Raw genomic sequence first — 14,391 nt, forward strand, 5'->3', positions numbered from 1 at the left:
CTGCCTCGGCCCGTGCTACGAGCGTTCTGGCAGTTAGTGTGACTCGGGGGTGTTGACTCATTTAAACTAACATATTCATCCTGCTGTAACCAGGTTTCTGTAAGGCAGAATAAATCAATATGTTGATCAATTATTATATCATTTACTAACAGGGACTTAGAAGAGAGAGACCTAATGTTTAATAGACCACATTTAACTGTTTTAGTCTGTGGTGCAGTTGAAGGTGCTATATTATTTTTTCGTTTTGAATTTTTATGCTTAAATAGATTTTTGCTGGTTATTGGTGGTCTGGGAGCAGGCACCGTCTCTATGGGGATGGGGTAATGAGGGGATGGCAGGGGGAGAGAAGCTGCAGAGAGGTGTGTAAGACTACAACTCTGCTTCCTGGTCCCAACCCTGGATAGTCACGGTTTGGAGCATTTAAGAAAATTGGCCAGATTTCTAGAAATGAGAGCTGCTCCATCCAAAGTGGGATGGATGCCGTCTCTCCTAACAAGACCAGGTTTTCCCCAGAAGCTTTGCCAATTATCTATAAAGCCCACCTCATTTTTTGGACACCACTCAGACAGCCAGCAATTCAAGGAGAACATGCGGATAAACATGTCACTCCCGGTCCGATTGGGGAGGGGCCCAGAGAAAACTACAGAGTCCGACATTGTTTTTGCAAAGTTACACACCGATTCAATGTTAAGTTTAGTGACCTCCGATTGGCGTAACCGGGTGTCATTACTGCCGACGTGAATTACAATCTTACCAAATTCATGCTTAGCCTTAGCCAGCAGTTTCAAATTTCCTTCAGTGTCGCCTGCTCTGGTCCCCAGAAGACAATTGACTATGGTTGCTGGTGTCGCTAACTTCACATTTCTCAAAACAGAGTCGCCAATAACCAGAGTTTGATCCTCGGCGGGTGTGTCGCCGAGTGGGGAAAAACGGTTAGAAATGTGAACGGGTTGGCGGTGTACACGGGGCTTCTGTTTAGGGCTACGCTTCCTCCTCACAGTCACCCAGTCGGCCTGCTTTCCCTGCTGCTCGGGATCTGCTGGAAGGGAACTAACGGCGGCTAAGCTACCTTGGTCCGCACTGACTACAGGGGCCTGGCTAGCTGTAGAATTTTCCACGGTGCGGAGCTGAGTCTCCAGTTCGCCCAGCCTGGCCTCCAAAGCTACGAATAAGCTACACTTATTACAAGTACCATTACTGCTAAAGGAGGCCGAGGAATAACTAAACATTTCACACCCAGAGCAGAAAAGTGCGGGAGAGACAGGAGAAGCCGCCATGCTAAACCGGCTAAGAGCTAGTAGCTGCGCTAAGCTAGCGGATTCCTAAAAACACACAAAGTGAATAATGTGTAAATAATTTAGAGGTGATTCAGCAGAGGGAGTGCTTTAGTTAAGGCACGTGAAGATTACACTGTGAAACAAATTGTTATCTAGTTATCTAGATCAATCTAACTGCGCAGATTAAACGGCTAACAGATACAGCAAAACACAGCTGTGCTCCGGAACAGGAAGTGATACAATACCGCAGTGAGAGCCAACACAACCTTGTATGCTAAGGTTGTGTATGTTTTGTTTTTGTTTTTTTGCTGATGTGAAAATGAAGTCTGGAAATTATTTCTATAGCAAAAAGCTGGTACTTTAAGGATATGGTATAAAATCTATGGCTCGGTTTGTATAGTGTAAGATTGCCTCTTTAAAATTGGTATCTGGCATATTGGCCCTCATTTTCAAAAAGGTACTTTCTCTTGCCTCCCCAATACACCCCCAAGAATGGTTTCAATAGGACAACATATTCTTTAGTTATTGTGCAGGAGTGAAAATCAAGATGTGTCCGTAGTGGCCACATTAGATAACTGACAATGACCATTTTGGAAAAGAACCTTCTTGTGGTCTCCCCAAATTTCCACTGAGAAATGGTTTCATTCAGACAAGGTGTTCTTTAGTTATTGCCCAGAAAAGCAAATCAGAATGAGATGCGTGGCAGCCATATTGGAGATGGACAACCTGCATTTTCAAAAGGAACCTTCCTGTCTCATCTCTCTCAAGTCACGACTAAAAAATGGTTTTAGTCAGGCAAGGCATTCTTGAGTTATTGTGCGGAAATGAAAAGTATATAGGCAGATGGGCTGAAAACAAAATACTCCGTCTTTGTTGAGTGGAGGCATAAAAACTGTAACTCATGTAATTGCCTTTCCTGTCGAGGTTTCATTGCCTTCTGTTTGGATAACAACTAGTCATCAACAAGTGCTTTCAAAATTTTCAAAATTCTGCTGATCAATTTTGTGTATCTTTATAGATACATACACTCAACAAAAATATAAACGCAACACTTTTGGTTTTGCTCCCATTTTGTATGCGATGAACTCAAAGATCTAAAACTTTTTCCACATACACAATATCACCATTTCCCTCAAATATTGTTCACAAACCAGTCTAAATCTGTGATAGTGAGCACTTCTCCTTTGCTGAGATAATCCATCCCACCTCACAGGTGTGCCATATCAAGATGCTGATTAGACACCATGATTAGTGCACAGGTGTGCCTTAGACTGTCCACAATAAAAGGCCACTCTGAAAGGTGCAGTTTTGTTTTATTGGGGGGGGGATACCAGTCAGTATCTGGTGTGACCACCATTTGCCTCATGCAGTGCAACACATCTCCTTCGCATAGAGTTGATCAATTGATATTGATCAACTCTTGATTGATCAATATCTATGATGTCACAATTGACATCATAGAGATGTCAATTGTGTCCTGTGGAATGTTGGTCCACTCCTCTTCAATGGCTGTGCGAAGTTGCTGGATATTGGCAGGAACTGGTACACGCTGTCGTATACGCCGGTCCAGAGCATCCCAAACATGCTCAATGGGTGACATGTCCGGTGAGTATGCCGGCCATGCAAGAACTGGGACATTTTCAACTTCCAAGAATTGTGTACAGATCCTTGCAACATGGGGCCGTGCATTATCCTGCTGCAACATGAGGTGATGTTCTTGGATGTATGGCACAACAGTGGGCCTCAGGATCTCGTCATGGTATCTCTGTGCATTCAAAATGCCATCAATAAAATGCACCTGTGTTCTTCGTCCAACAGACGCCTGCCCATACCATAACCCCACCGCCACCATGGGCCACTCGATCCACAACATTGACATCAGAAAACCGCTCACCCACACGACGCCACACACGCTGTCTGCCATCTGCCCTGAACAGTGTGAACCGGGATTCATTCGTGAAGAGAACACCTCTCCAATGTACCAAACGCCAGCGAATGTGAGCATTTGCCCACTCATGTCGGTTACGACGATGAACTGGAGTCAGGTCGAGACCCCGATGAGGACGACGAGCATGCAGATGAGCTTCCCTAAGACGGTTTCTGACAGTTTGTGCAGAAATTCTTTGGTTATGCAAACCGATTGTTTCAGCAGCTGTCCGAGTGGCCGGTCTCAGACGATCTTGGAGGTGAACATGCTGGATGTGGAGGTCCTGGGCTGGTGTGGTTACATGTGGTCTGCGGTTGTGAGGCTGGTTGGATGTACTGCCAAATTCTCTGAAACGCCTTTGGAGACGGCTTATGGTAGAGAAATGAACATTCAATACACGAGCAACAGCTCTGGTTGACATTCCTGCTGTCAGCATGCCAATTGCACGCTCCCTCAAATCTTGCGACATCTCTGGCATTGTGCTGTGTGATAAAACTGCACCTTTCAGAGTGGCCTTTTATTGTGGGCAGTCTAAGGCACACCTGTGCACTAATCATGGTGTCTAATCAGCATCTTGATATGGCACACCTGTGAGGTGGGATGGATTATCTCAGCAAAGGAGAAGTGCTCACTATCACAGATTTCGACTGGTTTGTGAACAATATTTGAGGGAAATGGTGATATTGTGTATGTGGAAAAAGTTTTAGATCTTTGAGTTCATCTCATACAAAATGGGAGCAGAACCAAAAGTGTTGCGTTTATATTTTTGTTGAGTGTATGTGCACTTCTATTTTGAATGTTGGTTAGTTTGACGGTATTTCTACACAACAAATCTAGATACATTGCTTGACTTGGGTCTTTTCACTGCTGTAATACACGGTCATTTATTGTCATTATCAGTCACTGTGGTGGTCATTATGCACCCATTCCTTTAGTCAAAGTGGCGATCATTGCCCATTGTTAATTACATCACCTCAAGTGTCTTCCAGCAGGTATGGCAAATCATGTGTCAAGATGGATCAGCAGCATCTAAAGTCTGGAATGAGGTCCCCTCACCTGTTAAGACACTGTTACAGCACATGACTTTATTGCTGTAATGTATCAATGTAGTGCAGCGGGGTATTACAGATGAATCATGTAAGATGACTGCCCACTCACTGCTGCAAAGGAGGAGGGCCCAGGAGTAGTGTAACAGTTTGTGGCCTCATCTGTGGTTGTTGTGGAGACCAATTCTGGTTGTCCTGAATGCCCTCATGCATAAACTGGAAGAGCTCACGCATGAGGATGAGTTCTTTTTCTTTCTTTTTTCTCTCTCTTTCTGTTTCTTTCTTATGCTTTGCTTCTTTCCTGCCTTCTTCCTTCAGTTCCCATACAGGTTTTCAACAGCAGTTCATCCATCTCCATTTCACCCAAATTTCATTATGGAACTATGATTTTTATGATCACATATTGCAGAAGATGCACTTGTAAACTGCAGCGTTTGATGACAGTTAAATGTGCCATGTACACAAGTCTGTGTTAAAGTAGATATATGTTGTGTGCGCGCGTGTGCCTGTGCACCTGCACCCTTGTGTGTGCCTCTTTATCTTCATATACAACTCCAAATCAGAAAAAGCTGGGACAGAGGGAAATTGAAATAAAAAAAAACCTTGTAATTCTGACATTTACTTTTTCTACTTCTTCTGCTTTTTTTTTTTTTCCTCTTCTTTTCTCAAAATTCTCCATCCAATCTCTGCTGGGGACCGGTCAGTATCTGTACCATCGTCTTCCACAGCCATGTCTTTGTAATGTGTGCGGAATGTGGTTTTGCATCGTCTTGTTGAAAAATGCATGGACATCCATGGGAAAGTATTGGTGTCTTGAAGGTAGTATACGTTGCTCCAAAATCTCAGTGTTTCTTTTCTGCATGAACGCTGCCATCACAGAAGTGTAAATTACCTTTGCCAAGGGCACTGACACAACCCCATACCATGACGGACCCTGGCTTTTGGCCTTGTTACCAAGTCCTTTTTGTCTTTGAGCTGGATCACACTTGTCTGATCACAGTAAATGTTTCCACTGTATGATGCTCCAACCCAGATGCCTCTGAGCCCAGAAAGGTCTACACCACTTCTTTACAAGGTTAACATCAGGCTTCTTTTTTTTTTTTCACTATAAAATTTTAAGTGACATTTATGAACGTAACATCTTATTGTAGTGTTTGACAAAGCTTTCCTGAAGCAGCCCCTTGTCTATATGGTTATGTCAGCTATTGATGAATGATTGTTCTTGATGTAGTGCTGTCTGAGGGATTGGAAATCGTGGCTCTTGCCCTTTGTGCACTGAAATTCCTCCAGATTCCTTGAATCGTTTATTGGTACTATCCACTGTAGAAGGCGGACTATGCAAATCCTTTACAATCTTTCTTTGAGGAATATTGTTTTAACCATTTCAATAATTTTCTCATGCACTTTGATTCTGTTGTTTTGGAACATGTGTTTGTCTTTGCTGTTAGTCATTGTTTAAGAGCACTTGTGAACTCACATGTACAGCACCTTGAAGAGTTTCCATAGATAATTTCATGCCTGCAATTATCTGCTCATTGTAGTTTGTGGAGTACTGTATTACCACAGTTTTGGCTTGCTGCCGGTTGTTAGTTTGATTCTGGGACTTGGATGCTACAGAGTTTACACACATTTCCAGCATGTTTGGACAGATGCATGTTCAGACCTAATAGTTCTCAAGACTGTTTTGATATCATGTGTTTTTGTCTCATCAGAATTCACCCTGCAGCAACTTTGAGAATTACCATACACAAATCCCGACTGTGCTGGTTGTGAGCTCTTAACTCTCATGGTTCAGTGTATTTTGTGTTGCACACTCAATTTTTGCATGCAGCCAAGTTACGCTCTTATCTCAGTTTGTTTTATTTGCTTCAGGGCATTGCTTTGATTCAACAAATTTGCACAGTCGCACATTTGCATGTACTGTGTTGCATGATCAACATAGTTGGTACCAGCTTTATGTTTAGTGTGAATTGTTGTGACGCTAAAACTAAATTACTCTCATAACACATAATGAGTCCCAGTGAGATCATAAGTACACTCTGTGCAGACACATGAAGGCACGACCACTGCAGCAAACACACTCAACATCTGTGTTGTTGTTACTCTGCTGTCCAGTGGACAGGCCTGGCGTGCTGGTGCTGGAGGTGCTGGAGGTTCAGGAGGAGTGCAGCATGCAAGTGGTGCACTGTGAGCACCATCAGCCTCCTAGAGAGGGCCACCAACACAGCCACCCTGGCTTCAAGGCAGGAGATCATGTGCTGGTGTTATTCAACAGAGAGACTGCAGCCCAGCTGGTCCCTGCACCAGGAGATATAATCCACATCTACCCACCATGGTGAGACAGGGCATGCTTGTATGTACAGTCCTGTGAAAATGTTTTAGGCACATTTAGTGTGACTGATGACAAACAAGCAGGTTCTACACAATACTGACATGTTCCTAAATTACCCAACTGTAGGGAAGTTTGACTTGGGCAGAAACTTGACTTGGTTAGATGAAGTACGAGTAATAAAATGGATATCACCTTGGCAAGGTTTTGAATTGCATAGTGAATTGCAAACTAATGTGCAAATGAAAATTTTAAAATTCTGAAACACATCACAGAGATGATGCATACATATGCACTCTGCACACTGAGATATAAATTGTCATGTAGTGAGCTTTGAGGGACCACATGAAGTTGAGTAAGGTGTTTATTATTATTATTATTATTATTAATAATAATAATAAATAAATATATATATATGCTTTCATGTTCTGACTTATTTGTGGCTTCCTTATGAAGTCACTTATACCAATTGATCACAAATATTTTACTGGTCAACATGACCTTTTGGTCAAATCTCTAACCACATTTGTGGTAGAGATATTATGGTTAACATGTTTTTTGGCTGTGTTTTCCTTCGCCTTGATCTTTGGCCAATCTGTTCCATTATTTAATCATCTACAGACACTAACCCAGGTCATGCTCCCACCAAGTTTAGTCAATATCTCTTTAGCCATTTTTAGTTATTTTGCACAAAACACACACATGTGCATGATTTCAATACCATGCTCATGTGGCGACATGTAGCATAAACATGTAATGGCATTACAAGTGTAGGATTCCTGTGAGCGAAGTGTAGTAATAATTGTTTCCATTCAGATCTTTTCTTGTTTGTTTTGTTTTTGATTTTTCATTTCGTCATTTCTTGGCAGACAGTGAGACACATCAATTACACATTCGGATGCACTTTTCAAGGATAACAGGACAAAGTGTAACAGGAATGTGCACGGTAGAGTTGAAAATGCATGCTTATATGGGAGAATTATTACATTGAATCACTTCACTTTACACTATATATTAAAAATTTTGCTCTTATGTACAATTTTGAAAATTTGTTTTTGTTTTGTTTCCCATTTTAAAAACACCAAAGACCCAAATGTCCAGGACAGTCCCGCAAATACAGGGCAGGGGGGCGGGGTGGGGTGGTGGGTGGCGGGTGGCTTGGGGAGTGGGTGTTGTTTGGGATTGTTTTGGATTTTGAGCAAGGCAGCAGTTGACTCCAGCTGTTGGGAGTTTAGGTTGAGTTTGTTCTGGAATATCCAGGCTGGCGGAAGCACAGGGGCCTCCTCGATGCTCTGACGTCATGAATAGCTCCAGGGAATGCTTCACATTCCTCTTCCTGGCAGTAGTTAGGTCATTTCCAGCAAGTCGGGGAAAAACACAGTAGGATTATTTTCTGGAGCTTTTGGGAGCAGAGTGTGGACGGAGCCAGAGGAGTGAGATTGAAACCATATGGTGTTTGAGAAAATCATTGGCTTTAGCACCTCTTTTCTCTGTTCTATTCTGTTCCTGAAACCACAAGAGAGGAGGACCCCCACCACAACATTTACTTTGTCAAAGAATTAGTTTTCATCTGAGGATGCGTTATTTATCCTTAGTGTGCGTAAATTAGAATGTAAGATGTTAAGAGTCAGTAACATTCTTTCTATGCTTAAACTGACTCAACATTGTGAGACACTAAAGTTTCAAATCATCCACCTTTGCAGCTCCAGGACAGGAACAAGTGGAATAATACAGAACACAATTTAGAGCAACGGTGTGTCTGGTAAAATTCCTCTTCTCAGTCTCCGGTGTGACAGTACTGAGAGGTTGTCCTCCCCCACTGCGTTGGCTCCTCCCTCCTCCCACTCCTTGCTGTGAGCGGGCCAAGGCTTTAGCGGAAATACCTGTAGGGATTATTCACTTAAGAGCTGTGACGCCAGCAGACGGGCCACTCCTTAACCTCACTACCTGTTGCATGATGACAGCTGCCCACTCACCTTTTCACAAAAGGGTCACACTTCCGGTACGCCTGTTGTACCTGTTCTAGGCTTTGAACAGAACGTTCTGCCTTGGTGACATCACTGCAGCGTTTACTGATTACTGGAATTGGCTCTTGATTTTTACTCTGATAAATATTTATTTCCTCAACTGTAACAGGGGTGTGGATTTGTTTTAGTTTGCTGATATGTTTTGTAAAACATAAGATGGCAGGTTTGAAATGGCCATAGTTTTTTTTTTTTTTTTTTTTTTGACGTGTTTAATGGATATCAGCTAAGTTTAAAGGAAACTTTTTTTGTGTATTCCCTGTTATAAATTAATTCAGTTCATTTATCCAGTGCCAAATCACAACATAAGTCACCCCATGGTGCTTTACAAGTGTGAGGTCCAACCTTCTCCACCTCATGAGCAAGCACATGGCAACAGTGGTAAAATTTAGTTTACACGCTGTAGAAGTTAAAAAAAACAAAAAAAAAACAATTGCAAGTTGACTGCTCAAGTGAGCTCAGCCAATTAAGAGCTAATGGACAACACCAGGAGCTGACCAGTTTTTGGCGGAACAGGAAGATGTGAAAAATGTGCAGGTTAGGGTGTAAATGAGGACCAGGCTTGGGAACTGTTGACCTAAGGAGACTGCTGTATGTTTTGGTGCCAGGTCTCTTTAGAGGATCCTGGGGTACTGCAGGAATGACTATGTAGCAAATAAGTGGTTGCTAAAGAATGTTAAAATGAGGTCTATCATTTGCATTTAAGGCAGTGTTGGCTATGACATTTTGGCCATGTGGTGAAGTTCTCTGGGCATGATCCAGTGCACAAGTGCTTCATTGTAGAGGACCCCAACAGCTAGAAAAGGTCGAGGGGATGCCAACTTTTCACCTGGCTGTGGCAGAGAGATGGATTACTTTCAAGAAGTGAGAGTGGTTGCCACTCGGGATGATTCAGGGTCATTCAGAAGTGTGATGGATGTGGCAATGCCTTGGCACCACTGTATGTGTATATCTTACACCTTTGTGTAAGATAAAACGGGTCTTTAACCACACAAGGAAGGAAGGTCTGGGAGCATGTGCTGGTGCCACGCATCGCCGCATCCACCTGACTTTTGAATTGCCCTGGATCCCACATGGCAACCAACCAGGCAGACAGCCATTCCCACCGAGTCAGTCAGGTAGAATGTTAGCATCACCTTGACCTTCTCCAACTGCTGTGGCCTTTAACATTGAGGTAAATGCATGCTGGTTCATGCCCTGAGAAACATGCCACATGGTCAAAATGTCATGTTTCATCACACATTCCATCTTAAATGAGCTACACCCAAATATGTAATATTATAGACATTATTTTATTGTTAAAATGACAGCAGTTAGATATAGAATGAAAATAAAGTCAGTATTTACGGTGGTGTGGTAAATGTTTCGGTCTGTCTTTTATTTGGGTTTGCATTCATGAATTATAAATATGTCCAAAGGATACAGTCAGCAACTTTCACAAGTAGAACAAGTCTCTTGTATGGTACATGCAGTACCAGATGGAAATAATTCTTGTATTGTACATCTAAACAAAAATTTTTTCCGCTTACCTACGTATTTAATTACCCTGGTTTAATGAGCATCACTTTTAAACACACACTAACATGTACAGTATTTGTAGTCACAGGCTGCACTTGGATTTGAGCCATAGATGAGCAAAGGTTTTAGTACCTGTCATGTGGAAAAAATTTAGATGCAAGTCAGACTTGAAACAAATGACAAGCCACACAATTATTTGGCAGTCGTTCAGATTTTGTTCTTAAGATGAGTATGCTCAGGTACAGCCAGGTCCATAAATATTTGAACAGTGACACAATTTTTGTAATTTCTGATTGTACGGAAATGAAAGTCTGGATTGGTTGCAGTGTAGACTTTCAGCTTTAATTCAAGGGGTTTCTCAGTGGTAATTCAATGGGTTCCTCCATTTTCAGAAACCATGTACAGTGGTCCCTCGTTTATCACGGGAGTTACGTTTTAAAAATAACCCGTGATAAGCGAAATCCGCGAAGTAGTCAGTGCTATTTTTTGCAATTATTATAGATGTTTTAAGGCCGTAAAACCCCTCACTACACACTTTGTACACCACATTTGGAGCAGCTCCGCACAGCAGACAGGAGGGCGGTGTGAGTGGCCCGCTGCTGCGTTTACCGAGCCTGCAGGCTCAGTAAGCGCATTGGAGGCAGCGAGAGCAATTGCGGTGATGCCGACCGGTGCCGCGACCATCCCGCCTGATAAGGATGCAGAACACAATGTGCTGTTAAAAAAACAAAACAAAAAAAGCATGCAAGATTGCACTAAAAAAATCTGCGAAACTGTGAGGCCGCGAAAGGTGAACCGCGTTATAGCGAGGGACCACTGTAATTGGTCAAAGTAAGTATAAGTATTACTGTTAAAACAAATCATCATTTTTACAGCCAGTTTTCTTTTGGTAAATCAGAGGAAGGATACATAAACATTGTCATGTCACTTGTAAATGTTCACTGACTGTGACTTTGTGGACGATGGTGTGATCTTGGCAGGATCAATGGGTACACTGATTGCAGCACTTGAGAAGCTGACTAAGGAGTCTGAGTGTCTGGGTTTGCAATGGTCATGGATCAAGACTAAGATCCAGGCTTTCAATGACTTACTGGACTCAACCATAAAATATGCATCTGCGTGCAGTGGAAGTGTTGAACGTGTTGAGAGATTCACTTATCTTGACATTAACATTCATGTCTCTGGGTCCTCAGCCTTTGAGATCCAGGGATGCCTGGGAAGAGCTTATGGAGTCGTGAGGTCACTGGACAGAGGTGTTTGGCGATGTAGCTGCCTTTGCTAAAGAACAAACATTTGTGATAAACTACTTGACTGTGTTTTGTCAGAAAATACTTGAACTAAATGTTGAACGGTAAGTTCAACATCCCCTGTTGCACACACATAGCGGTATGTGACGCCATTAAAATTAATGCTTACCACACAAGCAGTTAATGCCACACGTAATCAATACGTACAACCAATTTGTTCTTTTTCATCAGTGAAGTCAGTGTTTGTGAAGAGTGCTGTGTTTTTCCACCAATGAGGTCACATTTGGAAAGTGTTCTTCTCAAGCTCTGCAGAGCTGCCTGGTGTAGCCTTTTAACAACCTTGTTTAAAAGTATCTTTTAGCTCAGTGAAATCAAACACATGTTTTGGCTGTGTGCTTTCACTTGCAATGGAGGAGGCAAGCTTATTTGAAGTCGTTTGCTTGCTGGTACATAGTGAACAGGTTTGTGGAGGTGGTTGGTACCTTATCTATATCTGACATTCAGATTTAAGTCAGCCCCCCAACAGTTTGTGCAACACCCTGTTTGTTTTCTATGTAAAGTCTTTGTATGGGTAAAATGAGATATATTTTTGCTATGCAAAAATCTACTAATAAATTGATAAACCTCATCTCCTTGCAGGCAAAGTCTTTCCATTGAGGGCTTCAGCTGTTCCATAATTCTGAACACACATTTCAGCCAGAAAGTCTCCTCCGCTTCCAAGCTAGGCAACATGCCCATCCCACGAGGTCTGCTCTTATCAGAAAGATGTGTTCCATACACTTTGGGTCAAATATTTGGGCTGGCTGAGATATGTCGGACCCCAGAAGAGACAAGTAGCACCCAGGTTTGTGTATGATAAGTGATGTGTGTGTTAAATTAGGTCCTGCAAATTTTAGTCAAAGATATAGGCCAGCTGAATAGCTTGCTTTCAAATCTTTGTCATTAATGATGTCTGAAAATACAAGATCATTTCTGGTGTTTATTAAACTTTTTATTTTTTACTCACATTGTAGTCTGTTTCCATTGAGACTGAAAAAGATCACAGTCCATCATTAAATCAGAATGTGGACACATCCGGTCCTGGGTCACAGCTGTGTGGTGCGCAGAGTAATTTGACTTACTGGTGTAAAATCTTGTAAAGTTTAAAGTTGTTCATGTTGAGGTTTGATTCCACAATTCTTTTTGTTGTTTTTTTTTTTTTTTTTTTTCTTCTACATTAATGCAAGTAAATTGAACAGTTCTAGCATTCATTGGCCGTAACTTGAAGCAGATTTCTAATGAAGCTAGTTTATGCGCAGTGTAATTTGATGACGTAAACAGGAGCACCCAGGCTAGAAGGGGCATTTTTAGAGAGTCTTTGTGTGACTCATGTGAACAGTGTAAGCAAGAAATACGAAAGTGGCTACAGATGGATGTAGTTAAACTTTAGTATCACTTACAGAATGCTCTTATTTTCAAGAGCGAATGATTGGAGAGCAAAGGTCGTGTATGATGATGCTCAACTTGAAATAGAACCATTGAATTTTTTTGTGTTGTGAAATGCATATAACACGATGTGCAAAGGCACAAACCATTCACGAGTTATCGTAGTTACTGAAATGTCAGATTATCATCATAAGGGGATTATCCTTTTCCACTCCGTGAAGTGGAAAAGGAATGTTGGAATGCAGTCCAGACAAGCCAGGGTATAAATTACTGGACACTTATAGTATATTAAATTTGGTAGATTTTCAAAGTGTGTACTATTCTTGAAATAGTTCAAAGATGCTTGAGCATACACTCTTGAGATTTATGGTGTTTCCCCTTCCATAGGACCAGCAGGGCACAGGCAGCTCTGCTGTCTACTGCCAAGTTGTATTCTAATGAAGGCACATCACAATAAGAGTATTTTATTGTCAGACCAGTGGCAGTGACAACACATTAAATAGGTACAATATGAAAGGGTAATGTCAGTTAATGATGGCAGATTACTGGGGGACGAACGAGGTCAAGTTAACCTTGACACTTAAGCATTATGAACACATTTTATAAGGAAGTCATTTTGAAACATTATGTGAACAAACTCCATTCTGCGTGATACATTTCAGTCTTGGTAACTGCTCAGCAGAAATAAGACGAGCTACAGCACTAACTACTCATTTAAAATCTGTAGTGGGTCATCTTCAGTGCTTTCAAACTTGGAGGGTTATGAGAAAGCAATGGCATGGAGGTGGATAAAACAGTGTTTTTTATCCGATTTATGCTACTCCATTACACAAATCTAAGCTCACAATATATTTCTAAATGTGTGGGATTTACGTAAAATGTACCTTACAGTACATCAGTGGTTTCAACGGGCATGCAAAACATCTTTTTGTTCTTGTGTTTATTTTTTGCTTTCTTTACACCAGGTTGCTGCCCCTCATGCTCTGTGCAGTTTTGGAAGCCCAGGTGTTATGAGACAACACTGTAACTCCCTCTTGGAAGCCATTGAGGGACTGGGTCAGGCTGGATCTGTAGGGCAGGACGTGGAGGTGGTGGTACAGAGAGTTTACTCTGTTCCTGTTCCTGACTGGACTGCTGCATCTATACTGAAGCCCAGAGTTCCACCCAAGTCTTCCACAGCTCTTCCCCCAGAGAAAGGCAAAACCAGGTACTCTTTGCCTAACTGATAAGTGATTAATCCAGTAAGATGACTGTACTTGCTAAAATATAGCATTGTATCTACTGTGGAATCTTTTTTTTTTAATCACAGTATGATGGTCCTTTTTGGTGGAAATTGCATGCTAGTTTGCATGGTTCCCCTTGGTGGCACAGTGTGTTTCAGTATTGAAGTCATTGTTCACAGAGCAACAGACCCCATGAAATGCTCACACTGTCTCTAACCATATGGCACTGCTTGACAAAGGATACAAACATTTCTAATTTAATCCAGCTCCTCTCTGAGGGATCCTGGCCAGTTCTAAGGGAAAATTAATCTTTTCAGGATCTCGTGCAGCACCAAGTTAGAATTGAACTAATGCCCAGCAACGGGAACAGGTTTT

The 14,391-nt window shown here is 41.9% G+C and overlaps 1 protein-coding gene across 3 annotated transcripts in view; it reads left to right on the top strand.

Annotated features, from left to right (window-relative positions):
• The window catches only part of spidr (scaffold protein involved in DNA repair), a 59,700-nt gene that overhangs the window by 22,403 nt on the left and 22,906 nt on the right, over positions 1-14,391 (top strand). For 2 of the 3 annotated variants that reach the window (XR_004564277.1, XM_034184104.1), the window contains exons 8-10: positions 6,366-6,585; positions 12,008-12,212; positions 13,756-14,000. Coding sequence is in view for 2 of the 3 variants with exons in the window: in XM_034184104.1 (XP_034039995.1) it covers positions 6,366-6,585; positions 12,008-12,212; positions 13,756-14,000 (670 nt within the window). In the remaining variant the exon portion in view is untranslated. The remainder of the gene's footprint in view (positions 1-6,365; positions 6,586-12,007; positions 12,213-13,755; positions 14,001-14,391) is intronic. The other variant, XM_034184105.1, reaches the window with a different exon arrangement.

The sequence above is a fragment of the Thalassophryne amazonica genome, chromosome 12 (assembly GCF_902500255.1).
Source record: "Thalassophryne amazonica chromosome 12, fThaAma1.1, whole genome shotgun sequence".
Lineage (NCBI taxonomy): Eukaryota > Metazoa > Chordata > Actinopteri > Batrachoidiformes > Batrachoididae > Thalassophryne > Thalassophryne amazonica.